This window comes from Penicillium hispanicum, assembly GCF_028827665.1.
Source record: "Penicillium hispanicum strain IBT 35686 chromosome Unknown utg000002l_segment0_segment0, whole genome shotgun sequence".
In the NCBI taxonomy this organism is placed as follows: domain Eukaryota; kingdom Fungi; phylum Ascomycota; class Eurotiomycetes; order Eurotiales; family Aspergillaceae; genus Penicillium; species Penicillium hispanicum.
The window spans coordinates 681,110-707,377 of NW_026623194.1; the positions used below are offsets into that span (position 1 = coordinate 681,110).

The window sequence follows — 26,268 nt, forward strand, 5'->3', positions numbered from 1 at the left end:
GGAATCAGTAGGAACTAGTACTAAAATAGGAAACATACGACCCTTGAAAAGGTCTATGATAGTTCGAAACAACGCCCTATAATAATAAGGGTTCTTACGCGGCGGCTAGCGTTTTCAGGGAGGTTGGCAAGTAATAACTGTTTATCTATCCATCCATATCTAGTTGCTTAATTGGTAGATGAACGCCGAGTAAGCCGTAAGGCCTTTTTGAATATAAATAAGTGAAAGGACAGTGATTTACAATTGATGGTGTCTATTATAGAATTCAAGAGCAAGTCTAATCTAGCTCCACTGCCCACCTTCAATACAGGGCGTCTGCAAGGATGGCGACTGATGCAATGTACAAAGTAACAACCCGACAGCTTCATTCACAGCTCGTCCTTCTCTTCCTCCGCCGGCGGAGGCATCGGTCGACCGCTATCCGTGGCCAGATCGACACCGATCTTCTTGCGCCACTTCTCCCACAGGGCAAAGAAGTCCTTCTCCATGCCGGTCTCCATCTGGTCGGGCAGCACAACGGTGTACTCCACATATAGATTGCCGGGCTCGTCCTCGCCTTCGTGTTCGTCATGCAGGTGGTTCTCCGAGTAATGCGGCATGCCCTCGCCGCGCACCGTCTCCACAGACAAAGGCTGGACGACCTCACCGCGGCTGCGGCCCAGACGAACGACATGTCCATCGAGATGGGTGACATTGCGCGACCACTCACCCATCCACGCCTCACGGAGCGACAGCGTTTCCTTCCAGAAGAGATCTTTACCCTTGCGGCGGAAGAAGGTGCCGTCGGTGCGCTCCTCCTCGGCAGACCCGAGCTCGGGCTCCTGCTCTTCCAAGACAATAATAAGGTCGCCCGCGACCCAGTCGGGGCTCTCATCAGCCTCGTTCTCAAAGACCAGTCTCGTGCCCCGGTCCATACCCGGCTCGATATCAGCGGAGGTTTCCACAGCCTTCCTCACGACCCGATTGCCCTGGCATACAGGGCACGGATTCTTGATCTGCTTCCCCTGTCCACCACACTTGTCACACGGCATCTGCACCTGCTGGAACATTCCAGGCGCAAGCATATGCTTCTTAATCACGCGTCCATGTCCACCACACTGGTCACAGGTAATCACCTTGTGGTCCTTCGAGCCCGTCCCCTCGCACGACTCGCAGATCTGCTGCTTCTCCACCAAGAAGGTAATCTCGCGTCCGGTGTAGAAATCCCGCAATGGCAGCCCGGCCTTGACCTCCATATCCGGCCCACGGCGCTGGCCCGGCGCATGGCCCGCGTGTCCGCCGCCACCGAAGAACCGGGAGAACAAATCGAAGGGGTCGTTCGGCCGCCCGCCCGCCGAGCCGCCCTTGCGTTGCTGCTCGACGCCGTCGTGGCCATACTGGTCGTAGATCTTGCGAAGGGACGAGGTAGACAGAACATCGTAGGCATCGGCAATCTCACCGAACTTCTCACGCGCAGATTCATCGCCACTGCACGTCGGAACGACAGAATATATTAGTCCTAGCCCGTGGGGACCGCGTGGAAAAAAAGCCAAAAATAAAAAAAATAAAACCAAAAGCGTGGCCTGGGGCTCCACTCACGGATTCTTATCGGGATGGTACTTCTTGCTCAGCGTCCGATATGCACGCTTGATATCCTTCTCCGAGGCAGACTTGTCCAGTCCCAAAATCTTATAATAGTCCTCGGCCGCGAGCACGACGACGGAAAACAACACCACCGCCAACGCGACCAGAATGCGCTGCAGATACATGGTGGGATTTGGATGGATTGCGCCGGCGGCTCAGGCACTCCCGGATGAATTTGCTGTTCGCTGTTGGTCGAGGGAATGCACAATTGGAGAGTGAGCGGCAGTGCGGCCCTGCTGGTTTTCCTCGACGGAGCTTCGCCGCACGAGCTTGTCGGAGCTGCGGTGTCAAGTGATTGCAAGCGAGTGGATTAGGTGGTAGTCATGGAGAGTTGTGGTCGGGAGCCCCGGAGGGAGGGTTGTTTGGGAGCCGCAACGGGGGGCAATGGGATCGCAGAGGTGTTCTTTTCTATAGAGGGCGAACACCGCGTCGAACGGGCCAGGTAATCCTTATCGCGACGTGGGAACAATGTTGCGCCGGGTCACGTGTGCTATAGATCAGGGACTCGACGTCTCTACGGAGGGTAATTGGGAGTGAAATTGTCATATTGAAATGCTATTGTCCTCCAGAGCAAGATTCTCATTACCCGTGAAGTTGTTCCGAGGCCCATATTGCGCCGCATCGTCCCTAAGTCGTAAAAGATCCGAATTCGTCGTCAATCATGAAAGGCGAGACGACCGCCCGACAAGCGTTAATTGGACGCTGTTTTCACCGGTGTCCCGCAACGTCGAAAATCTCATTTCGCCAGGTATACCCAAGCCCGTGGGTGCGGTCGCCATCTTCAATGGCCTCCTGGGCGCGGGTAGCTTCCTCATGCCACGTCTTGACGGTGCTGCCGGGTGCATAAATGCCCTTGAAGACGCCGCCCTTGGGCGGCTCCAAGCCAACACGGGCCTCGACGTCGGTGGGCGCAGGCTTCAGCCGTGCCAGTACTGCTCGCACAAAGCTCGCGAGATCCTGCGGGTTGGCAATGCGGGCTGCGCGTAGACGCTCGCGGGCGAATACCAGCTCTCGATTGAGCGCAAATGCGGCGGCAACGATTTCTTCTGCGATCTTCTTCTCCAAGACACGGCGCACAAGGTGTTTGAGGAATGGCTTTGCGAGCCAGAGGAGGAACCTCCATTTACTCTGCTGCACCTTATAGTCGAGCTTATGGATGCGAACGCGAACGCCGCGCAGAGTGAAGATTTGTTCCAGCCGGCCGCGGCCAATCTCGACGTCCAGAGAGATGTCGATGCCACGGCGATCAAGATAGAAACTGGCGATCCCTTCGTCTTTCATGTGGAAAAAGAGTGTGTGGGTTCTGAGCCAGTATCCAAAGTCCTGGGCGCTGATATTTAGGCCCTGCACGGAGATTTGGAAGACCGTTGTAATGGACGTATCGGTGCGCTTTGCATGCTTCTTCACGACCTCAATGTCATTGCGTGTGAGAAGGTGCATGCGGTAGGGAAGGAAAGAGGAAAAGTTGACGGTATGACCTGGCTCCAGGATTAGGTTCTCCAGAAGCAAGTCCATTTCGGGTGCAGAGACTTCCAGTCGTGGGATGGGCACATATTGGATCGTGCGTAGAAGAACGGGGAGCATGACATTGGCAAGATCCGCAGGCACATCAGCCTTTTTGTCGTTGTACGCAGTCCATGCGTCTAGGTAGATCTTCTTAGACGCGTTGACCAACTTGTATACGGCAGGGTCCTCGGGTACTGCACGCAAAGTCCGCTTCGCTTGGGCCAGGAACTCGTCCACGTCTTGTCGAAGACGAGTCTCAGAGCCCACTTTCTCGGACCGCCGTTGCAGCTCATCGAGTTTTTCTGGTGCTGTATCAAAGAAGTTGGGATCCGTGAGCATGTCTTGCAGGGAGCCGCCGACCTCTCCCATCAGACGCTCGAACTCGGGGTCCCTGTTCGCGTGGCGGAGGACATTGTGGAACTTCTCCTGGAGACGATCCCACTCTTCTGCATTTCCATACGAACGGAGCAAGCCCCAGAATTGATCCACGGCCTGCTTTAGGTCGGTATTGACATCGATATCCTCCTGGGCAGCCGAGGCAGTGTCCTCGGCAGCGTTCGCGTATAGGGCAGCGTAGCGCTGGACCAGCTCCGTAAGAGTCGAGACAGAGTCCGAATAGTCCGATCGCTCACGGAGTTGCTGCACGGTTTTCTTGAGACGGTAAAGCAAGGTGTCCCGCTCTCGACCGGACAGATGTTCTTTGACACTTTTCACGGCGTGTTCGCCCGTCCGCCCGACACCCTCCGCAGCCACGTCAACGGCGTGGCCAACTTCTTCCTTGACCTCCTCCCGTGACACCTGGTGACCCTCGTCGGCACCGGGCCCCTTGAGTGCTTCCTGATCTTGTTCCGACGGCCTGATTTCCTCCGCAACGAGCTTCGAGGTCTCGGACAGAGAAGACGCGGTATCAGCAAAGATCTGACGCCCGACGGTAGCGATATCGTCGACGAACAGACGGAAGTCGGCGTTGGTCAAGAGCAAGCTGCCCACCGTGCGGAAACTATCGTAGGCTATCATCCAGAACACATGTCAGCAAATCCACTTTCCTCCCTTTGCCAAGACACATTGCACAGTTAGGCTCAGCTGTCAAATGCACCTGGCTCCATCTGTTGCTTGACCCACCGGCTTTGGTATCAGCGCGCGCCTTCACGTGGGCCGCCTGGTGGGAGACCCGAGAGCTGTCCAGCGACGCACGCGAGCGGGCCAGACGCCACAGGAACTGCTGGAGTTGGTCGTCGGCATTCTTGCGACACAGGAACTCGATGAAGGCCTCTATCCAGAGGCGCGCGTCGCGGACCAGCTGGCGGCCGACGCTGCCGATGTCCTGGTTGCGAAGGTTGAGCACGTCCGAGGCTAGCAGGGTGCGCAGGTTGGCGACAGTCTGTTCGGTAGATGGCATGTACCCCTCGGACAGGGCGCGGACCATCTGGTAGGAATGCAGTTTCTGGTGCAGACGGCGCTGGCGAGAGGTGTCATCTTCGTAGCGCGGGAGGAGGGGCTCGGTCTCGTCGCGCGGCATGGTGGAGGATGGCCCCTGTAAGGGACGTCGTTGATGATGAAAGGGAAAGGCAGAGAGAGAAGACAAGGATGACTGGAGGTTGATCTCTCCAAGTTTGACCACTCGGAGTTGCAAGGGAGGACAAACTCAACCTGTTTTGCGCAAGCTCGGCATGATGACGACACTCACCCGTGTCACTCACGGGTTGCTGATTTCCGGTTTGTTTGCTGTGGCGATTATTTTTGTCTTGTCGAGTGAGTGCAATTACTAGTGTCACCAAGATGCGAACTATAATTGATACAAAAGATCACTGTATTCTCGATTGGCCGTTGTAGAGGAGCTTTGCAGGCCAAGGGACCCGGGTGAAATCTAGAACGTCGGCGATCGGCGCCGTCTGGGGAAAGCTTCGCGCAATCCTTTGGAGCTTGCAGTCTATATTCCGGTCTGGCCAACCATGATTTTATGCTATTCATGATCTTAATGGTATTAATGGATATATTGATCAATGGATTATTTATCTTAGACTCATTGATGTGTAGAGTCGATGTACAGTAATGGGGGTTGCTATTGACATCCATGGATGCAGTCAAAGCATGATTACACTGGGACAATTCCACAGTCAATGTCGAATAAAAACGACGAACCAGTCTTGAATAATTATGTCTAGAAGGGTTTATATTGCTGCTGCTACATACTATTGCAATACTCCTGCAATCCACCAGATTCCGGTTGGGCTCACTCAGCCTCGGGGACACACATCCTCATGACTCGCTGTATGGGGGATTTCTGAGCAGCCCTCTGCTGACAAGGATTCCATGTTTGTCAATTATAAACCGTTAGGACAGCCACATCGCAATTATTAATAGCAGTGATAGGAATTGCGGCGACGTAGCCGCAAGGGATCCGACCCGCGTTGGCCAAATCCCTGCATTCCGAGTTTTCACTTCCGACAAGGAAGAGGAAAAGCAACGCAGCCAGTGGTGCAGCTCGCCGCAGTGGATTCCACGTTTTGCATGCTCCCGGCGACACGACAGAAGAAATAAAATCACGCAGGGCCACGCCGGGCAAATATCAAATGAACAGATGCCGACCGGGGCTGCTCCCTTTCGGCGGCGGAAGCCATTCAGAGTGCAGAACGAGGGCGTTAGCAACGCGGCCATCTGGCATCGGAGTGTCGGTATTGTACAGCACCATCCCATCCAGGGCATCTGCATTGATGCAGGCATGACTTCTCCAAGCCTTTTTCCACTTTTCCACTCTCTCCATCCGACATTGAGTCTGCCAGGCGATGCGGCAGGCGGCAGCCTCCGCTTGAAGATGACTTCCATCGTCGACTTCTAGAAGGCATCCTTCTGGGGCTAAGGAAGCGGCGTTTCGTGTGCCCTTTGGCCTGTTGTCAGACCGCGCCGAGTCTCCACCGTCGGCACCTTCTGCGGCTCTGGAAGCTCGCTCGAGTGGATGCGGACGACTGGGCGGGATCCATCGCCAGCCCTCCCCGGCCTGGATGGCCTATGAGAAGCCACGATGCAGCTGCACAGAGAAGGCAGTTCGGCGCCCACGCGACGGTCGGAATTCAGTTCGAGACGTACCGTGTACATCTCCTTCTGTCGTCCCAGGACGCACTCTACACGGTACCTTCGATTCCGGTGATCATCGACGAGTCTGAGGAATGTTGGGGATGCATATATCGCTCATAGGAATCATGACTGCGCACAGCCAGTCCGGATTGGCCCTGCAATGAATCTCCAATCGATCCTCCCAGAAGTGCTGGGAATGACTCCAACTCTCCGCAAGTGGTCCTCGGCGCCCCCCGTCTCCACTCCCCGGCGATACAGACGCTCCTAGCTCCTTGCTGGATCTGCCCGACCAGAAAAAAAAAAAATAGGAAAATAGAAAAGAAAAAGTGAAGAAGCTTTGTGAGGGATCCAGATTCCACCACCGATTCCCGCGCAACGGTTCGCTGTCATCACCGAATTATCCACCTCCTGGGCCCCCGTCGTGACCCTCCATCCCTTCATGCATCCCCGACTCTTCCCGACTGCTCAAATCATGCCGTCGCTTTTACTGAGCCCTGGCCGTCCTCGACACGCGGACCCGGCTAATTTTCTGAAACTGCTCCCTTAGTCCTGGTGTGTGTCGGAATGTCGTGGATGATGTGCGCTCGAATGACCCAGGGGAAGGCTAGCCTGCTGGCTCGTGTACATAAAAACACGCAGAGCTCGCCCCGTCGCCTCTCTTCTCATTTCTCCCATCCATATCCTGCCTCGGCCTCGACGAGTAAGCTGCGCTCTTCGTCTGACACAATGGCTCGATTCTCTCCTCAACAAAGCCGGCCGGTCCATGCGACCCCGTTCCTGAACCACGGCAATGCCCCTTCGTACGTATCACTGTCCACTTTGCTTTGGCCTTTCTTTTTATTTTTGTCTTGGACTGGACCGATAGGTCGCAACTGTGTCCTGTAGGAAATCCCGATTTATGCTTCCAATGGACTAACCCGTGGTGTGTTTTCAACAGAGATGCCAACTACGATACCGCCAACCCGTCCTATATCCGCAAGTACCTGCGCACCTACGGCCTCACACCTCCCCGCGCTGAGAGCTACGAGACCCAGAAGACGAGATGTTTGGCTCAGCTGGGCCTGAAGAACACCCCCATTGACAAGTTCCTCTACCTTGCCACGCTGCGCAAGAACAATGTGCACCTTTTCTATCGCCTGGTCACCGACCACTTGAGGGTACGCCACTATCTATTCCTACCATCTACAAGATCTCCATTCACCAATCGGATGAGGTTCCCCGCACCGGACTCGGACGCTAAAAAACATACTTCCTGCAGGAGATGACCCCCCTGATCTATACGCCCGTGGTAGGCGAGGCCTGCCAACGATGGTCCGAAATCTACCAGCAGCCCGAGGGTATGTTCCACAACTCACTTCTCCCCAGTCCCCGAGGACGTTTGACGAAAGAGAACCCGATGGGCTAATGCATTCCAGGCATGTACCTGAGCTGGGAGGACCGGGGAAACCTGGCGGCCGTCATCGCCAATTGGCCTCAGTCGAACGTGGAGATCACATGTATCACCGATGGCTCCCGTATCCTCGGACTGGGTGATCTGGGCATCAACGGCATGGGCATTCCCATTGGCAAGTTGGCCCTCTACACGGCCTGCGCGGGTATCCGCCCCGAGGCCACTCTGCCTCTGACGCTGGACCTGGGTACCAGCAACAAGGCCCTCCGGGAAGACCCGCTGTACATGGGCAGTCGCCGGGACAAGCTCAGTCCCGAGGAGGAGCGAGAGTTTCTGGACGAGCTGATGGCTGCTCTCACCGAGCGCTGGCCTGGGTAAGTACCTTTGTCTAGGGTCATTTCGTGTGATTCCGGGTGATCGTCCCGACCCTGCAACAGGACGTCAGCTAACGGAGCGGAATCTTTCTAGTATTGTCATTCAGTTCGAAGACTTCAAGAACCCTTTCCCCGCTCTCGAGCGTTACCGGGATACCTACACCTGCTTCAATGATGACATTCAGGGCACCGGCGCCGTGATCCTCGGCGGTGTCATCAACGCTGTCAAGCGCTCCGGCCTGCCCTGCAAGGAGCACCGTGCCGTCTTCCTGGGTGCCGGGAGCGCAGGTGTCGGCGTTGCCAAGCAGATCGTCGAGTTCTTCATGCGCGAGGGCATGAGCGAGGATGAGGCTCGCAACTGCTTCTACCTGGTCGACACCAAGGGCCTGGTCACTGCGGACCGCGGTGACAAGCTCGCCGACCACAAGGTCTACTTCGCCCGCCAGGACAATAACGGCGAGCAGTACAAGACCCTGGAGGATGTCATCGACCACGTCAAGCCCACCATTCTGATGGGTCTGTCCACGCTAGGCGGCGTCTTCACTCCCGAGATCCTCCGCAAGATGGCCGACTGGAACACCGCCCCCATCATCTTCCCTCTCTCCAACCCCTCGTCCAAGTCCGAGTGCGACTTCGAGAGCGCCGTCACCAACACCGACGGCCGCTGCCTCTTCGCCTCGGGCTCGCCCTTCCCCACCTCGACCTTCACCAACTCCCAGGGCGAGACCCGCACCTACTACCCGGGCCAGGGCAACAACATGTACGTCTTCCCGGGCATTGGGCTGGGCAGCATCCTGTCCAAGGCGGTGCGCGTTACCGACAGCATGATCTACGCCTCCGGCGCCGCGCTCTCGCAGGCCCTGACGCCCGAGGAGATCGAGCGTGGCCTGCTCTACCCCGACGTCACGCGCATCCGCGAGGTCAGCATCGTCGTCACCCGCAAGGTGATCCGCGCCTCGCAAGAGGACAAGGTCGACCGCGAGACCTCGCTGCGCAACATGACTGACGCCGACCTGGACAACTACATCAAGTCGCGCATGTACGACCCGCACACCGAGGTGCGCTCCCTCGAGCGCGAGGTCGGCCACCTGCTCTCCAGCCTGGGCTCGCTCACCCCGATCTCCAACGGTTCCCCCACCGAGGAGAAGGGATCTCGGCTGTAAAACGGTGCATTTTGCATAGAAAAAAAAGACAACGTCCACACCCATCCCTGGGTCTGCTCCACATCGCGGCGTGCGACGGAATGTGTCATTTTGTCTCTTTGATTTCGACATTGCTGGTTTTGAGCGCGCTTCGTGTTATTTTCGGGATGGATTTGCGCGCTTTTTCGGACTTCTTTAGAATACCCACTTACTATCATGACTTTTTGGGTCGAGCATTGTTTTTCGAAGCCCTGTGCATCTGGGGTAGGATAGCAACTTAATCTGCATTGGATTGCACAAAATTGAACATTCAACATACCATTTTTTTTCTTCCGACTCGAGGAGTTGAAATCTGAGCGGCCCATAGTTGAAACCATCATCGCTTGCTCCGCTCTGCCATGCCTCGGTCTGCGAGGGACACTCAACCAATTCCGGCTACTCATTTGTGATTCCCTGCATGATTTCCGGAAGAGTGTCGAACATGATCAAGAGACTCCAATCATCCCTACCATTCTACTCCGAGTATTCCAGTTCCAGACCGGACCTCGCAATCACATGGGAGATCGGGATAACTGAAATCGCCGACTGAGTGAACATTCTGCAGCGCGGGTCCCTTCCGGCCCCACGTCTGCAGAACTAGGAGAATTCTTCAGCTAGCAGCTTAAACGAACTTCCAGGCCCACCGGATCGAATGATAGTGATAATGTTATTCCGTTTCAAATGGAGCGTGGACGGCCGGAGTGATCAATCTCTCCGCATGGCCATCGCGACGCCGGAGTCCTTTCATTCAATTGGTGACTTGGAAAATGTTTCCAGACTTGATTGGCCAACTCTCTCTGTCATTGCTGGCGCTGGATTGGCGGGTTGCGACTAGTCCTGGTCGATTCGATTCTACTCCTTGGAAGTGTGCGAAGAAAGAGATCTCGTTAAATACCACGTCGACTGGGTATGTTTTCTCTCTCTTTTCCCATTTGACTTGATATCCAACATACTTGGTCACGCATCGGTAGCCAATCACACTGACATCAACCCAGCTTGTCTGCAACGTGATTGGTCTTGCATATACACCATCAACTCGTTGTCTTAATCCCCGGTCATTGCAATATGCCATCGCCGTTAGCAGACCCGGTCAAGCTGCCCTGCGGCTTGGTGCTTCCCAACCGGCTATCCAAGGTCAACACTCAAACCCTCGAGCCCAATCGCAACCCTATACTCACGCCATACAGGCCGCAATGGCCGAACTCATAGCCAAGACCAACGAACCAACCGACACCTTGAACGACGCATACAGGCAATGGTCCCGAGGCGGATGGGGATGCATTTTGACAGGTGCGCAAAAGCTCCGCCATCTGAGCGGTATCAACTTGGCTGACCTCGATCAAGGCAACGTCCAAGTCGACGTCAACCACCTGGGCAGCCCCTTCGATCCAGCCCTCCACGACGAGTACACCGGCGACGCAGCCCTCGTCACGCAGTGGAAGAGCTACGCCGACACCTGCCAACAGCACGGCACCCCGGCCATCGTCCAAATCTGCCACCCGGGCCGCCAGTCATTCCGCGTCGCCGGACGCCGCGGCGTGTTCGCGCAGACGCTTGCGCCCAGCGCGGTGCCAGTCAGCCTCGGCAGCGGCCTGCTCGAGCGCGCAATTGCATGCTTGACGTGGCCGTCGCCGAAGGAGATGACCCGCGCGGACATTGAGAGGGTCATCCGACAATTCGTCGACACGGCGCGGTTGATGGCCGACGCCGGGTTCTCGGGGGTGGAGTTGCATGGAGCGCATGGGTATTTGATCGGTAAGAATACAGCGTGCGCGTGAAGCCTGGTCCGTCCTATCCATCTGCTGATTCGGGTCTTGTGTACACAGATCAATTCCTGAGCAGCAAGGTGAATGAATCCTCACTCCCTCCGCCCCCTCTCCACGCCGTCCAGACCACAAAGCTAATCCAGCAAAGACCAACCTCCGCACAGACGAGTACGGCGGCACGCCCGCGAACCGCGCGCGCTTCCTCCTCGACATCCTCGCCGAAACCCGCAAGGTCGTCCCGGCCACCTTCTGCATCGGCGTCAAGCTCAACTCCGCCGACCACAGCTCCGCCACCTTTGAGGATACCATGACGCAAATCGCGCTCCTCGCTGGCGCCGGCATTGACTTCCTCGAAATCAGCGGCGGCACCTACGAAGACCCGCGGATGATGGGGTACGACAGCGCGAGCGCGAGCGCGGCGCCGGTCTCCGCGCGCACCGCCGCGCGCGAGGCCTTCTTCCTCGAGTTCGCAACGCAGGTGCGCGCCCGACACCCGGCGCTAGCGCTGATGCTGACGGGCGGGTTCCGCAGTCGCGCAGGCGCAGAGGCGGCGATTCGCGATGGGGCGTGCGATCTGGTTGGCATTGCGCGGCCGGCGGCGGTGGATCCGAGCTTTGCGCTGCGGTTGCTGGATGAGGGTGTGCCGGAGGAGAGGGCGAGGGTCTCGTTGAATAAGGCGCCGGTGCCGGTTTATGCGCGGTTCTTGCCGAGGAATATCATCGGTGCTGGTGCGGAGAGTGTGAGTTTTTGTTCTCTTTCTTTCGGTGATGATGTGCATGGATGGAGTGGCGCTGACCGTGTGGACTAGACTTATTATTCTGGGCAGATTCAGCGCTTGGCGAAGGGGCTTGTTACAGCTGGTCCGGCTGCGTAGGAGTTTCCACGTTCTTAATGGTTCTGTTGCAGATTTATTTGGTGTTGATGGTATCTTTTCCTTGATCAAGTTGCATAGTTGTTCGTATAGATCGTTGGTCTCAAGGTTCTTGACACATCACCCAGGTGCATGATGCCTTGTATCTCCCACTTATTGCTTGTATATCTCATGTTTCGATGGCAAGAAATGTTTTTCGCTTTCAAAGTAAGCTTCATCTGTAAAAACCTGTATCTATCCACATAGAACGTGAATGAGAGCCGAGACATCCCGAGGTCCATTATATCAACATCGAGTTCTATACGCAGTCTATTCAAAACCGAGCCACTCCCAGCCCAGAAATTTCATTTCCCCTGTTCGTTCATCACATTCAGTTGCTGTTGTAGTGCATCATTTCCCGCCATTAAATCCTCGATATATCGTGCCGCTTCATCCAGAATATACTTCCTGGTGAAGTTACTGTTCCGAAGCCCTGGCACACATTGCGAGAGATCTCGATACCCTTGACCAATAGCCTCTCGTCTCTTCTTCTCTGTCTGACAATGACAAAGTGCTTGTCCGGGTCCCTGTATGCACTTCCGCTTCTTGCTTGGCGGTGCTGTCTCCTCGATCCTCCTTGCAAGATGGACAGAACAGTTTAATCCGACCGAGGCCGACGCCGGCACCGCACTTCTTCCAGTATCCACACGTTGAATCTGTGGGATATCAAACCCATTCAAAGGAGTAAGCACAGTCTTCTCTTCCTGGATTTCATCCGAGAGGCTTTGATCCATGTTGAACTCCACGTCGAGGCTTTTGCACATAGAAGCCACATTGCGCATCAAATTCCGGACCAGCCGCTCTTCCGTCCAGCCTCCGACGGGGCACGAGAAGCCATGATAGCAGAAGCTCGGATCAGAACCCCACTGCAGGCCTTGGTCAATGGGGATCCGCATTTGGGAGGACGAGGGAGGCCTGGAGTCGATTCCGGCACAGCATCTCGTAGCTTGGAGGTGTTCGGTGGGTCGGTTTTCAGTTGACATGGAGATCATTCAGCTGGGAGAAATGTGGCAAGCTAGAATGTCAGTATGTTGACCAGATGAGAGTGCGGCTCTGACTGATATTTTAGAAAAAAAAAATACGGCCTTATGGTGCTCGCCCGTTGGTTTGCCCTGATAGGTGTCTCCGAGACCCTGGCTGGACACCGGGCACAAGGATCAGAGCGACAATGATGTAGCCTGGACGGCGAAACATTATGCAGAGTGTAGATCGGGAACCTTGCAGATCGTCTAGTGAGCTGCTTGCGAGGTCCTGCTCTTCTGCTACACGTCAACACCGGAATGCACCCGAACTGTAGGGAGATCGGGTGCATTCCGGGATCTCGAATGTGTCCCTACGTCTCCGATTCAGCTTGCAGCACCGGATGAGACTGAGGGTGGTTTATGCTAACTCTTTATTTCCTCTGAAGTTGCTATATTCAAGTATAATCGGCTTGTAGACGTGAAACCCCCCCTTTTCTACTAATACAGTATCACGTGGGGCATTTCGGGTCGGTTCCGGCGTCGCCCGTGCGACCTTCTTCCTCTCTCCATCTTCGCGGTGTCCTTGTCGGTAGCCTTGTCTGCGATAACCAAGGAAAGAGGAGCGATGACAGGACACCTCGGCTGTCAGTGAGTGCTATGTGTATTATGACCGGGGAGTAGTCACTTCCAGCAGAGCACGAAACTCCTGCCCAGCCAAGTAACGACGACCACGCGGCGCGAGAATGCTTTCGAAGAACAGCGTGAGTAAACGGAAGACTCCACGCAGACGCAAGGTTGCCCTCGCATGCGAGTCGTGCCGAGAGAAAAAAGTCCGATGCGACGGCGAAAAGCCGATTTGCGGACCTTGCGCGCGTCGATCGTATTCGATTGACCGTTGCGTATACACGATTGATAATGCCCGTTCAGCCAGTAACGATGCGTATATCAAGATCCTGCATGATAGGATCCGTGAGCTCGAGGAGATATGCACCCGGAATGGTGCCAGCTTTCCGGCCACGCTTCCCCGAGATGCCGACGAAGAGCAAGCGCCGGGTGACCTGCGAGAGGCACAGCTCAGCACAGGTGGAGCGGATACAGCGTCCAGGGCCACTGTTACTGTGGAGGGGCTGCTAGGGCTGGGATCTAATGCTACGTCATCCAGGCAACGCAATCTTTCGTCAGTGCCTGGGCCATCAGCAAGCGCTCGTCTGCAACATCCCGATCAAGCATTGCTTAGTTCTTCTCGTACAGATGCGAGAGTCTCCGAGCCAGATAGGGGTGGTCCCCATGGGACTATCAACTCCTGCAATTCAATGCAGGTGCCGACTGAGAAATGCTCCTCGCCGCCTTTGGACTCGCATGGAAATGTCACGGCCATGGGTGCTATTTCCGCTGCAGAAGATGGTGAATCCGACGAGTCTCCCCGAGAACAGTTTTATGGAAACTCGTCGGCAGCTTCACTCATGCGCCTGGCGGGAGAGTCCATGCCCATTCGTTCCTACATGCAAGCCCTGCGACGTACTGGGGGAGGCAATCCGGACACCCCAAACCGCAAAAGAGGACTTTGGCAGGATATCAACTTGACTCCGTCCTCTGTCTCGGGATTCCAGATCGACGACTTTTCTCTCCCCTCTCGACCACTGGCAGATCATCTTCTTGAATGCTACTGGGATAGGGTGCATTGCCTGTACCCATTCTTTCATCGTCCGAGCTTTGAACAAGCATACGAAAACCTCTGGGGCTCGGCCAAATTGTCTAAACCAGAGTTACCCAAGCTCAACATTGGACTTGGCGGCTCATTCGATTGCATGCCCCAGTCCATCACGTTCCACTGCGCACTGAACTCCATCTTTGGTCTGGGATGCCATTTCTCTGACATCTCCGCCGAAGAGCGCGAGGCCGCTGTATACACTTTCTTCCTCCGGGCCAAAAGGTTTATCGGTCTCGACCTTCTGGATACCTGTACCATTGGGGTGGTCCAGACGCTTCTCATCATTGCGCTCTTCCTCCAGAGCACACCCTATCCTAACCGGTGCTGGAATTCGATTGGGGTTGCCTGCCGGATTGCCCAGGGCCTCGGCCTCCATGAACCAACAACACAGCGGGCCCTTAGACCACTGGAGAGAGAAGTCCGTCGTCGCACTTGGCATGGATGCGTTATGATGGATATGATCGTGAGTATGACTTACGGCCGACCAAGTATGACATCTCACATCTCGCCCATTTACCCCGTGCCCCTTCCTGCGATGCGACCTGAGTCGCAATCAGAGGATCCTTGCTGGCTCAATGGGCAGCACTGTGATCACCAACAAGGGTATATGGTGTTTTACGTGTCCACTATAGAGTTGTATAAGATCCTAGAGTCCATTCTGGCAGATGTCTACAATGCGTGGCAGAGTCGGTCGAATCAGCATCGAACCGTGCGACTCCGGGGTATCCGGCAAAGCAGCTTAGATGTGATCATGGAGCTCGATGACAAGCTCTCCGCCTATGAAGCTGGTATCCCGTTGATCTTGAACTGGACAGACGCAGAACAATCATCCAGCAGAGAAAATCGTCACAATGCTGTCTTTCAGCGCCAACGAAACGTGCTACGCGCAAGGTAATGCTCTCGCCCTCGAGACGTATCACGCTTGTTAATTGAGCCAGATTCATCCATCTGCGTCTACTTCTATACCGCCCAATGTTCACCCAGCTTTGCTCCGAGCAGCGCATGGGCTCTGGACGACATTCCAGCTCAGATGCGAGGTCCACCTCTAGACCAGGGAGAAACGTCATATACAACTCCATGTCGGTCAGCTGCGCAGCAGCCTGTGTTCTGGCAGCCGTTGAGCTCGTCTCCCTTGTGCACGACACGTACAAGACTTCAGTCACAGATGCGTGGTGGTACAACGGCCTCTGTACGTGGCCCGCTTCTCAAAGCATCAGACGTCCCTAACTCGCACCAGATACATCAACAGCAGGCTTTGTATTGATCATGTCATATTCCTGCCACTCAATCCTCGACCAAGTCGATGTGCAGACCGTGGATGACACATGGCGCAAGTGCGAAGAAATCCTCGCCCACATGTCTTCATATAGTCTTTCGGCCCGCAACTCCCTGCAGTTCCTCCAAGTAACACACCAGCACATCGTGCAGAAGTATACTGCATCGCGCAGGGACGATCACTCGCCTCTCGCTCCCAGCCAACCGCAACAAAGAGCGCACTTTGACCGGTCTGAGATATTTCCCCAGCCCACGGAAACAACATCAGACGACCCAGGATCTGGAGTTGGCGAGCCTAGTGGCCCACTGTTCAATCCGTTGATGAGCTGGGACGATATCGGCCTCGGACAAGAGGACTTTGGGTTCCTAGGTAGATTCGACGTTCCCGACCTCGCAAACTGGTTCTCGGACGTCCCAGATATGTCATATTAGAACTTGGTGTAAATGTGCCACCATTCCATACAATCCCATGCGCAATTCACAAACCTAGGCATATCACAACGCGTCAAACAAAGTCGTATCGGCATGACTCCAGAACGTCCCCGACAGATTCTCCAGTGTCTCGAAATCAGGCATCCAGAGCGGATCGCTTTCATCCTGGTCAATCCAAGGCGCGAGCTGCAGCGCCATCCGCACCGCATGGTCGGAGTCGTCAGCGGGATACGCCCCTCCGGCCGTCTCAGGCGCCAGGCCGGTCGGGTTCGCGGGGACGAACTTTTCGCCGCTCGGCCAGCCGGACTCCGCGTTGCCCAGAGACATACCGCCGTGCTGGGCGGTCATCAGCTCGGCCATGCCTGCGTTGCGGGCTGTTTCGTTTCCCTGGAGCTTCTCCATCGTGGCGTTGACGAGCAGCTCAAAGGCGTCGCGGTACTTCTTGACCCAGCCGGCGCGCTCGCCCATGACGAAGAGCACGGTCGAGCAGGCGCGGATGTCGTTGCTCATGCGTACGGACCATACCTGGTCGGTGTGCGTCCATAATGCATAGAGCAGTGTGATTCCGGCCATGAACACGGTCTGCACGGCCAGGAAAGAGTGGCCGTATTCGAGGGTTTGGTGAAGGCGCTTGTGGGATTGGCAGATGTCGCCTGCGGCGCGGAGACAGATGTGGTAGTAAGGATCTGTAATCGGGAGAAGAGGCAGGAATGGTTGGATCAACAGCCGCACAGCCCGATTGTAGTGAAGCATTGGATAGTCGTAGTCCCAGCCGCTGAATCGGAGAAAGGCAGACTCTTTCCACTGTTCGAGTTCGAGGTACAGTGCGTCCATTTTTGGTCGCAGAGAAGATAAAGGTCGATCGGCACGGTATATCTTGTGTTGGATGCGGGAGTCGATGCGGCGGAGTTTGAAGAGGTAGATTGCGAATGTGAGAGAGGTGGGTTTGGTAGCTTTCTGTGGTGATGCTAGGACCGCAGGATCTTCCACGTCGTCATCCACGTCCAACGGTAGTTCGAGGTCGATGTGGCGATCGGATATACTGAACGGACGACCCAGTGACATTGACACGACTCGCTCCAGGTAATATACCGTCCAGAACAGCCGTCTTCTTATCTGTGCCGTAAATGGATGCATCTTGATTTCGTTCGCTTTCCGATGAAGTCCGAGGTCAATAGCTGTGCGCATTGCCAGTCCGATCATGTACCACATTCCATGGCTCGACGCCGTACGCAGATGATAGACAACAAGGAGAACCATTGCCTCAATGTTTTCGATGGAGCGAGCTTCGCACATCGTGGGCACGTGTTGTAGTGCGACGCAGTAAAATCGCTACAGCAAGTCGTTAGGTTGTCAGAAGAAATCGGTCACAATTGCCTGGACCAGACTTACCTCGGGGGTAATGTAATCGAATTTCTCGCTGGTTTGAAGCATTGTCGCACCAATCGCATATAGTAGGTTGAGTTTGAATATCGCAAACCGGTCGGATCTTGTCAGGTCTTCGCGCTTGGTTTTCGCAAGCCGCCACCTCTCCTCATGAAGCCGCCACGTCTGTCTCCGGTCCAGGAATGGATACCGACTGTGGAGTCTCTTGAAGTAAACTTCCAGCATCTGAGATCCCATCTCGTCAGACGGAGGCTCGAAATTGCTCGATACGCGCTCGTCCAATCTCATGGATTTAGGGTCCCGATTCCGCGAACCGCTACCAGACTGTTGCGGAGTTCCCGGCGTTAGAGCTGCGGCGTTTTGCGGCCCAATTTTCGGCGAAGCTTTTGGTTTCTGCTGCGTTCTCGAGATGAATTGGTTCCAGACGCTGGACTGGACCATTTCCCCCAGGTTGGCGGCTAATGATAGGCCCGAGCTCGCTCCCACATAGGCGGGCGCCTCTGAAGAGCTCAGAGCAAGAAGACCCACGATCTCGCCGACGGGGTTGTTGTCCAACCCAGAAGCCGCGGGATGTGGTGTGGTCTGGCCCGCTTGGGGCGACCAAAGCGAAGGTGCGCTGCTCGCTCCGGCCACATTCTGGCCGGTGGTTGGGTTGGACTGGACCAGCCTGCTTTCGAGGAATGCAATGCGCTCTTCCAGAGCATGTGTATAACTGCTATCACATTAGAGGTTTCCTGGGTAATTAATTTGAAGCTACTCTAGAAATAAAGACCTACTCGTCCTGGCGATCCGCGTCTTCTCTCACGCTGGCCTTGTCGCATGTGACTCCGGCCTTCTGGCAGTTGGAGCAGGTTGGATATTCATTGTCGCACTGAGTCACATATATTAGCCTATTATGTGAAAAGCGCAATCTGGGTCGCGCATCTCACTCTCTGTTTTCTCGTCTTGCAGCGAGTGCATGCGGTCCTCCCACGCTTCCGAGGGTTGTGGTCTCGGGCTGCGGCACTAGTCTGCCCGTCGTCGCGGCTGTGTTCCACCGCATACATTGTGGCACATTATAGAAGATCACAAGTATGGAGGGGGTTCTCAATAGGGGAGCATTACGACTCTTTCTGTTGCGGGAGTCGTGGATGCGAACATGTTACGAGAGAGAGAGAGAGAGAGGGACCTTGGAAGAATCGCCGCAGCGGATGAGGCAAATGCCAAGACATCAGGCCCATCCATCCTACGCTAATCACTCTTGCGGTTAAGAATAACGCCAGTCATCAACAAATGATGGTACGAACTACTGCGTGCACTCCGTCGCTATCTTGGTGAAAATTCTGGTTCGCGGGTCGATTAAAGCAGCATTCAAGCAAGCCACCAGCAAATGCCTATTGAGTCTTTCGTTGAAAATATATTCCTGGTCCCTACTATGGGGAAACTACAAGCATAAGAATAAGTGTTTAATGACTCATAACGGATATTTCAATAATTTTGATATTTCTCAAAAATACTCTTGCCCATCACGCCGCCAAAGCTCATACAATTATCCTCCCTTGTGGTCGGTCACTCCCCTTACTCATTGTCTCTCACGTCAATCACAGTCGACTTGAACTTTCTGGCTGGCGTTCTGCGATTGAACAAGATGTCACTCTCACGGTAAGAACGGTGCTTGAGCTCCGGAAGGAAGAAGTAGGCCGTCACCCAACAGACGACCGCGGTACTTCCCCAGACGTAACCGCACTTGCCAGCGAGGTTCCATCCCGTGGTGTTTAGCATTCTCGAGGACAAGTAGATCATGGGTATTTCCGTAATATAATAGGCGGCGCGGCCTACCGCGGTGCTCAGAGGGCGGAGGCGAATTGAAGATGTCTCAGAAATAATGGTGTAGGAGATTGGTCCCTGGGTACCGGCATACACGAAAGAGATAATGACACCGAGACAGGCCTGAGCGTAGTTGGTCGAGTGGTTCTGGGACACTGAGGCACAGATGGCGAGAATAAAGAGGAAGGTGATATTGGCGGCTAAGCCGTAGAGATAGACAGTTCGACGGCGGAACCAGGCTGTAAGGAACCAAGAGCCGATATTGGCAACAAACTGAAGACATGTGGTGATCAAGTTCAGCTGGAATGAGAAACTAGCCGACATGCCGGCCTCTAAGCAGAGGGTCAGTAAATCATGATAGATAGTTGCAGAAAGGAAATCACCCACGTTCAAAAAAGTACGTTGCCTGATTGGCAATCAGATTCCCAGCAAAGTTCTGTGAGGTGTATACCAAGCAGGTGATAATGGTTCGCCGCAAATCGGTGCCCTTGAGAAGATCGAGGAAGGTAGGGGCATTGCCCAGCTGTGCCTCAATCTCAACAGTTCGCTCGATCATGGCCAGCGATTTCTGAGCAGCCTCTGGTGATTTAGCACCAAGGCGCTGGATGGAGCGCAAGGCTTCCTCTTTGCGCCCACGACGAATCAGCCACCAAGGAGACTCAGGTGCCAAAAAGATCAGGATCAAGAGAGGGGTCTGGACGAGTCAGCTGGTGCCAGCACACGGTGCAGATCCTGGAAAGAGAAGGGGTTACTGACGGGAAAGATCCACTGGAGAGCAAGTGGTACTCGCCAAGCCCACTGATCGGGTCGATTATTGTAGGCATAGGAGGCACCGGCGACCACGATGGAGCCGATCGACCAACTCATTTGGAGAGTCGCGGTGGTGGCTGCTCGAAGGGGGATCGGTACAATCTCGCTGGCATAGGCGGGGGAGTTTGCGATGAAGAACCCCCAAGGCACGCCTTCCAACGCTTGTCCGACGACAAGAACGGCGAGGGAGTCGGCCTGCAGGGACAAAGTCAGTCGATGAGGGTGATCAAACGGGCGTGAGTAGCACTCACAAAGAACGAGATGAAGATGGTGGCGTTCATCAGAATCAGGCCCAGGATGGTCGTCCAGCGATAGCCAAAACGGCTGGTAATCGGGCCCGCCAAAAATACCCCGATGAAAGCACCACATTGTCCGGATTGGAAGAGAGCACTCTGCCATCGGGTGGGAATGGTATAACTATCGGCTCCCGTTTGGACACCAAAATGTTTTTGGAACGCGGGCAGTGCGACAAAGTTGGTGTTCAGGAACATGTCGAACGACTCCATGACAATGGTAAAGCACATGGTGAAAGCCCATAAGCAAGCCCACGGATGGGTCTTGACAGCCTCCCACACGCCCATCTCATGCTCGCGGTTCTCGCCCTCGAAGGCATCGTTCATGAGATCGGGGTTGGCCAAGACCTCATCATGTTGCACGTCCACCGGGTGCAACTCACCCTTCTCGCCTTTCGTCTCGAGATCAGACGACATTTCGGGGGATTGCAACGATGAAATGTCTGCGATATCGCCGTGTTAATGCGAAGGAGACAAGCAAAGCTCAGAAAAAGAATCCCACCGGGAGGGGGCTGATATTTATTCCCCCCGAGTGCAGCGCGTCGGCACATCGACGCGACTAGTGTTCGTTCGTCCTATCCAGATTGCTGCTCTGATAGGAGGACAGGGTTGTATGCAATCGGGGTCAATACGTTCGCAGCAGAGGACGAGCCAATGGAAGCACGCGATTTTCGTCCCCAGGCCCCCGGCTTTAGTCTACATCCGGGGTAAAGCTGGGGGAAAGCTGGGGGCAAGCTGGGGTGGCGCCCTCCACAATCTAGTATTCCCACCAGTTGCAACGGCGGATTCCACAGCCGCCGCATTCATTTGTTGGGCGAGACGGTCAGAGGCCGCGCCATGACACATGGGGCTTCTCGCATGGCATGGGAACCGCGCTTGGTCAGTTCGGGGAATTCTCCGTGGAGTAGACCCTGCCTCGACGGCTGAAGCAGTGGGCTCAGGCTGGGCTTGGATGGGATGTCTCATTCCTCTCGGTCTGGCTTGCGAGGCTGAGGTCATCCGGTAGTGTATCCCCGCAAATCAAGGTTAGCGAGAGTGGGAACTCATCACGGCGTTGACCATCGTAGAGGGGAAAAGGCGCCGGGGGTGACCAAGAATGCTTGAGAACTCGAAGGACATAGCGGAAGCTTGATGCTTCATCGACAACCTTGGCTAAACAAGGGTCTAATCTGTCCAGGACACCAAGGCGTGGTGTTGAGATGGGGGTGGATTGCAACAAGCCAAGCTGGGGATGGAAAGAGCTGAATTGGAGCATAATGACAAATTGCAGTCAAGTGATTAGCCAATGGCAGTGTGGCCGAGTGGTTAAGGCGTATGACTCGAAATCATATATCTTCGGATTCCTGTGTTCGAATCACAGCGCTGTCGTGCTGAATCTTTTTTGATCTGTTTTTCCCTGCTATTTTTATCCCGAGAGTATAATTACAACATCATTTTTTTAATTCTTAATTCACATGCTGATGGCATGAGCGAGGAATTAGGAAAGGGAAGCCGAGGCGTATAGAAGATCTGCTTCCTAGGAACTGGAGTTGTACCTAGACAATAGTCGGTGAATTAAAATCCACATGTATTATTTATTCCATTCGCATGTTCCAATTATAGTCTAAATGACATTATTCTATTCAATGCAAAATGTAATTTTGGTATCAAACGCCATGCAGTCGCCAGTGCAGATGGAATGTAATCAAACCAGCTTAATCCTGTTTCACTGTCACCTATTTTTGTTCGATCCTTTTCTTCTCTTCAGGACCAGAGAGATTTGGCTCGGCGCGAGAGGGTGGCATAGACGATTCTGCCAGCGTGGACTCAGAGAGACGCTTCTCGATTGTCTTGTTAGCCGGATGCGTCTCCGCTTCTTCTGCGGAGGACTCGTGGAGAGCAGCTTCTGCATCTCTTTCAGCTTGCGCCTTTCGCTTCTCCTCTTCAATTTCCTCTGGCTCCTTGGGTCGCTCGAGTCCCCTGTCACGAATGAAAAGACATGCGAGGAGACAGACACCAATGAGTGGAACCTGCAAGATGAAGACTGAGTGCGATGCCTTGCTATAAGATGAAATGATAGCCGACCACTGCTCACTAGAGACGCTTGACTCAGCCGGAAGAGAGTATGTGGAATCGGCCAGGTAGGAGAGTTCATTGGGGAGGTTCGAACGGAGAGTTGCTTGCAAGAGCGCAGCGGAAACAGCCAGGCCACAGGCACCTCCCATACAGCGGAAGAAGTTCCGGTTGGAGATAGAGATGGCCCGCTGAGACTTGGTGCAGTGTGCCTGCAGAGCCACCAAAGTGGGCTGGAAGGTAAACCCGAGTCCGATGCCGGCAATGCCGACGATCACTGCAATGACACCGGGATGGGTATTACGGTCAAAGATCAACATCAGACCGGCGCCCCTGGAGGTGGGGTTAGTATCAGTTGTCATAAATTCCACTGCTTCAGAAGGTTCGTGACTTACAGTGTCCAGAGCCCGAAGCCAAGCCAGATGACTTCACCATAGCGCTTGAGTCGAGAAATATATTGTCCCGAGCAAATGGACGCGATAGACTGACACGCCACCATAGGAGCCGTCAAGGCCGCAGACACAATCGGAGACCAGCCGCGCGCATTCTGGTAGTAGAGAGGCAGGTAATACAAGTAGGATTGGTAGACCGCGCCCAGAAGAAAGCTCTGCAGCAGAATGGCAGAAATGACCTTGTTCTTGAAGAACCCAACTAACCCCGAGTCAGTACAATATCCCCAGATTCGATATCCGGAACACTTACTTGGCAGCATGGGCAACGCAGCCACCTTCCACTCAATGAAGATGAATGAAACCAAAGCACTGCCTCCAATGGCCAGCATGCTAATGACCATTGGCGAGTCCCATCGGAAGTACGATCCACCTCCTGAAATGGGAATCAACAGAAATATGACGCCAACGGACGAGGCAAGCACGCCCCACCAGTCAATGCGAACAATATTCTCCCGGAAGCGACCTTTTCGCGCATTGTTGGGGATCAAAAAGTATCCCACGACCGCAGAGCATGCTGCAAGAGGGGAGATCAACCAGAAAAAGCCACGCCATGTTGATCGCGTGATGAAAGCAGCAGCAACGAACGGACCAATGATATTTCCAGTACCGAGAGCAGCGCCTAGAATACCTTGATACTTTCCACGTTGTTCCAGAGTGACCACGTCGGAGACAATGATCATGGTCAAAGATGTCACGCCGCCACCGGCCACGCCGGCCAGACCGCGGAACACGTAGAACATGGCTTCGTTGACTGAGAGACCGCAACATAAATCCGCGATACACAGCAAGACCAAGGCGGAAAGATAGACAATCTTCCGCCCAAAGATATCTGAAAGTCGGCCATAGAGCACGGTGAACATGGTATTGGCAATCAGGGACGAGGTCCCCGCCCATGAGATAGTATCCTGGGCCTCGAGGTCGCGAGCAATAGTAGGCAGTGTCACACTGATGCCATTTTGGTCCGACATGGTGATCAACAGCGAGGTTGCCAGGCCCGCAAAGACGACCATGAGCTGTGCAAAGGGAAGAATATTCGTTTGATCATGCAAGGCCTTCTCGGCCGCACGCTGTCGATCCATGATTAGATGCTTGCACGCGTGTCAGGCTCGAGACGCTCTCTTCAATGGTTCGAGAGCGTATAGGCCGAGGCCATCCACGTCCGTGGTATATAGAACTTTGCCGCGACAAAAATGGAGCAACAAATGCTTGGCTGAAGCTAGTTCCGTGGACACGCGACCCCACGAGATGATAAATGCCGGAGTAACAGAAGGCGGGGATGATCTTTAAAAGGTTTCCAGAATTCCAGGACCATGAAGGAGTTTTTGCAGCTCCGGCCCCTACATTAGTCCCCTCGGGCTTATCGGCAAATGACCTGGGCCTCCATTGGGGACTTGCGCGCCGCTGGGCATGAGTAGAATCGGATGCGACTCCGACGGGCGCAGAAAAGCTCTGCATCTTGCCCCAATCCTCCACCGGTGGATGTCAATCCAGACAGCGTCGGCTCAATCCCGCGTCATCTGCGTCGTGGTTGGCGAGAGAAACCGCGAGGAGTGGATCCGCCACATCGGACATCCGATCGGATTGCCGGCGCAATCCCCAACGCGGAGTAAGTCTCAAGCGATATCGACTTCGTCGGGTTGACTCATAATACTTCTGATGAGTTTGCTTCAAAAAAAGCGGTGTAATCAAGAATCAAGCCATGTCTATGGCTATATTGATTGGCACAGAAGGCCGAGACATGCAACAGAGCCCGATGGCGGCATAATCTACAACATCGACGTATCCCGATGATGCGGACACAAAGTGATATCACAGCGCAAACTGCATTCTTGCCAGCTTCTCGCTACTTTTGAATGTCTATCAGCCTCAGTATGATTCACCGCATGGGAGATAGCCTTCGTAAACGGCAGTTGCAAGCCATATCACCGAGTGATCGGTGACGCCTTCTCCATCTGGTCCATATGGACTAAAACTGACCTGTACATTATCCAAGGCAGTTTGGCCGAGTGGTCTAAGGCGATTGACTAGAAATCAATTCCGTTCGCGGGCGGCGTCATCCGCCAGCTGTCGATTTTCTTTTGCAGCCGGTCCACTCTGGCCCAAACCCGACACACGCCTCGCCTTCGCCTACGGTCACCCCTTCGCCTATGGACCTGGGGTAACACCCAGCCCGAAACTTGTTCTCGATCTCCGCATGTCGGGAGGGAAAACGGTTAACTGACATCGCGCTTAAAATTGCTTCCTGAGGTTGGAAGTCTAACTGGCCAACTGGCCAGGAGGGACCTTATTTTTGTAATTACATCCTTAGCTTAGCACGTCGATATACCCTTCGGGACGTTAAACAATACCATACTGCCATGTGGGTGGATCCCTTGCATAGACTATATACCTGTCAGAACTAACCCAAAGGCAGCCACGGGCATTGTTGCTGCTTCCTGGTCGTCTAACCTACAAAAGTCGCTAGGTCGCTCACTTGGGACATAGTCTCCTAGCACAGCATCATCTAGTAAGATTAGGCGACAATCGATGATCCGTGCTGGTGATATTGATAATACGCATCGCCCTTTACCTCGACACCCTATCAGTATCAGCTGAAGCAAGAGATTCGCCCACGATTCGGGCCAATCCGGTGGTGGCCACTAATTAATCACGCATATAAAGTTGTGCAACGCAAGAAGCGACTCCGGTAGTTTACCACCACCTGAGTCGAACCCTGATCTCGCACATTGCCGAAGTCTCTAGTGGCGACGAACTAGGGCTGGCTAGATTGAGCAATGCGTCATAGGATGTAGCTAGGTGTTTGCCCCCAGATGGTGACTGCTGGGCCTCATGTAGCCGGAGGCAGAATTGCTCTGTGGCTACATGTGTCATTTCTTGGAGATGTGACAGGTGCCACCACACACACCACACATCTAGATTATCCACGTCGGAGCTACTTAATTCATGGATGCCGGCGTGTTGCGGAGAGGATCAGCAGCTTCAAAATGCGGTGGAACGGTGTCCTAAGGTGTTAGTTGGAGCGTGTGCTGGAACATGATGGATCATCGTGGATGGTGTTATATTGACGGCAAGCCAAATATGTGTAGATCAAGCCCACATCGGTCTTATTCCTCGAGAAGGTCTGTAGATCACCACACGAGTCCGGAAGGATTTCCTGACCAAATTTGGAGGAAGATGCTGAGAGAGGAGTACAATCCCAGATATTCGAAAAGTCATCGAAGCCACGGCAAAAATCCCAGAAATCAATTATGAGCGCTATGTGCA

At 54.4% G+C, this 26,268-nt stretch overlaps 10 protein-coding genes across 10 annotated transcripts; 3 read left to right on the forward strand and 7 right to left on the reverse strand.

The window, feature by feature from the left end:
- Positions 1-368: 368 nt before the first annotated feature.
- N7459_002018 (uncharacterized protein) lies at positions 369-1,748 on the reverse strand (the record flags this gene model as incomplete). The annotated part of the gene is made up of 2 exons (XM_056941203.1): positions 369-1,467; positions 1,579-1,748. 2 exons carry the CDS (start codon positions 1,746-1,748, stop codon positions 369-371), a joined length of 1,269 nt encoding a protein of 422 aa, XP_056803058.1.
- A 583-nt stretch (positions 1,749-2,331) lies between these two features.
- On the reverse strand, positions 2,332-4,648 carry N7459_002019 (uncharacterized protein; the record flags this gene model as incomplete). The annotated part of the gene is made up of 2 exons (XM_056941204.1): positions 2,332-4,139; positions 4,252-4,648. 2 exons carry the CDS (start codon positions 4,646-4,648, stop codon positions 2,332-2,334), a joined length of 2,205 nt encoding a protein of 734 aa, XP_056803059.1.
- Positions 4,649-5,698: 1,050 nt separating this feature from the next.
- Positions 5,699-6,225, reverse strand: N7459_002020 (uncharacterized protein; the record flags this gene model as incomplete). Its single annotated transcript, XM_056941205.1, has 2 exons — positions 5,699-6,136; positions 6,217-6,225. The coding sequence occupies 2 exons, from the start codon at positions 6,223-6,225 to the stop codon at positions 5,699-5,701; spliced, it is 447 nt and encodes a 148-aa protein (XP_056803060.1).
- Positions 6,226-6,768: 543 nt separating this feature from the next.
- N7459_002021 (NAD-dependent malic enzyme) lies at positions 6,769-9,131 on the forward strand (the record flags this gene model as incomplete). Its single annotated transcript, XM_056941206.1, has 5 exons — positions 6,769-7,004; positions 7,142-7,361; positions 7,463-7,541; positions 7,620-7,968; positions 8,063-9,131. The coding sequence occupies 5 exons, from the start codon at positions 6,769-6,771 to the stop codon at positions 9,129-9,131; spliced, it is 1,953 nt and encodes a 650-aa protein (XP_056803061.1).
- A 1,083-nt stretch (positions 9,132-10,214) lies between these two features.
- N7459_002022 (uncharacterized protein) lies at positions 10,215-11,789 on the forward strand (the record flags this gene model as incomplete). The annotated part of the gene is made up of 4 exons (XM_056941207.1): positions 10,215-10,283; positions 10,337-10,904; positions 11,059-11,654; positions 11,742-11,789. The coding sequence occupies 4 exons, from the start codon at positions 10,215-10,217 to the stop codon at positions 11,787-11,789; spliced, it is 1,281 nt and encodes a 426-aa protein (XP_056803062.1).
- A 341-nt stretch (positions 11,790-12,130) lies between these two features.
- Positions 12,131-12,817, reverse strand: N7459_002023 (uncharacterized protein; the record flags this gene model as incomplete). Its single annotated transcript, XM_056941208.1, has 1 exon — positions 12,131-12,817. The coding sequence occupies one exon, from the start codon at positions 12,815-12,817 to the stop codon at positions 12,131-12,133; it is 687 nt and encodes a 228-aa protein (XP_056803063.1).
- Positions 12,818-13,530: 713 nt separating this feature from the next.
- Positions 13,531-16,205, forward strand: N7459_002024 (uncharacterized protein; the record flags this gene model as incomplete). Its single annotated transcript, XM_056941209.1, has 3 exons — positions 13,531-15,389; positions 15,437-15,687; positions 15,736-16,205. 3 exons carry the CDS (start codon positions 13,531-13,533, stop codon positions 16,203-16,205), a joined length of 2,580 nt encoding a protein of 859 aa, XP_056803064.1.
- A 63-nt stretch (positions 16,206-16,268) lies between these two features.
- N7459_002025 (putative C6 transcription factor) lies at positions 16,269-18,637 on the reverse strand (the record flags this gene model as incomplete). The annotated part of the gene is made up of 4 exons (XM_056941210.1): positions 16,269-17,537; positions 17,598-18,303; positions 18,368-18,462; positions 18,521-18,637. The coding sequence occupies 4 exons, from the start codon at positions 18,635-18,637 to the stop codon at positions 16,269-16,271; spliced, it is 2,187 nt and encodes a 728-aa protein (XP_056803065.1).
- A 511-nt stretch (positions 18,638-19,148) lies between these two features.
- On the reverse strand, positions 19,149-20,917 carry N7459_002026 (putative MFS maltose transporter; the record flags this gene model as incomplete). The annotated part of the gene is made up of 4 exons (XM_056941211.1): positions 19,149-19,729; positions 19,785-20,091; positions 20,154-20,402; positions 20,459-20,917. 4 exons carry the CDS (start codon positions 20,915-20,917, stop codon positions 19,149-19,151), a joined length of 1,596 nt encoding a protein of 531 aa, XP_056803066.1.
- Positions 20,918-22,215: 1,298 nt separating this feature from the next.
- N7459_002027 (putative MFS transporter) lies at positions 22,216-24,083 on the reverse strand (the record flags this gene model as incomplete). The annotated part of the gene is made up of 2 exons (XM_056941212.1): positions 22,216-22,885; positions 22,948-24,083. 2 exons carry the CDS (start codon positions 24,081-24,083, stop codon positions 22,216-22,218), a joined length of 1,806 nt encoding a protein of 601 aa, XP_056803067.1.
- Positions 24,084-26,268: the final 2,185 nt, after the last annotated feature.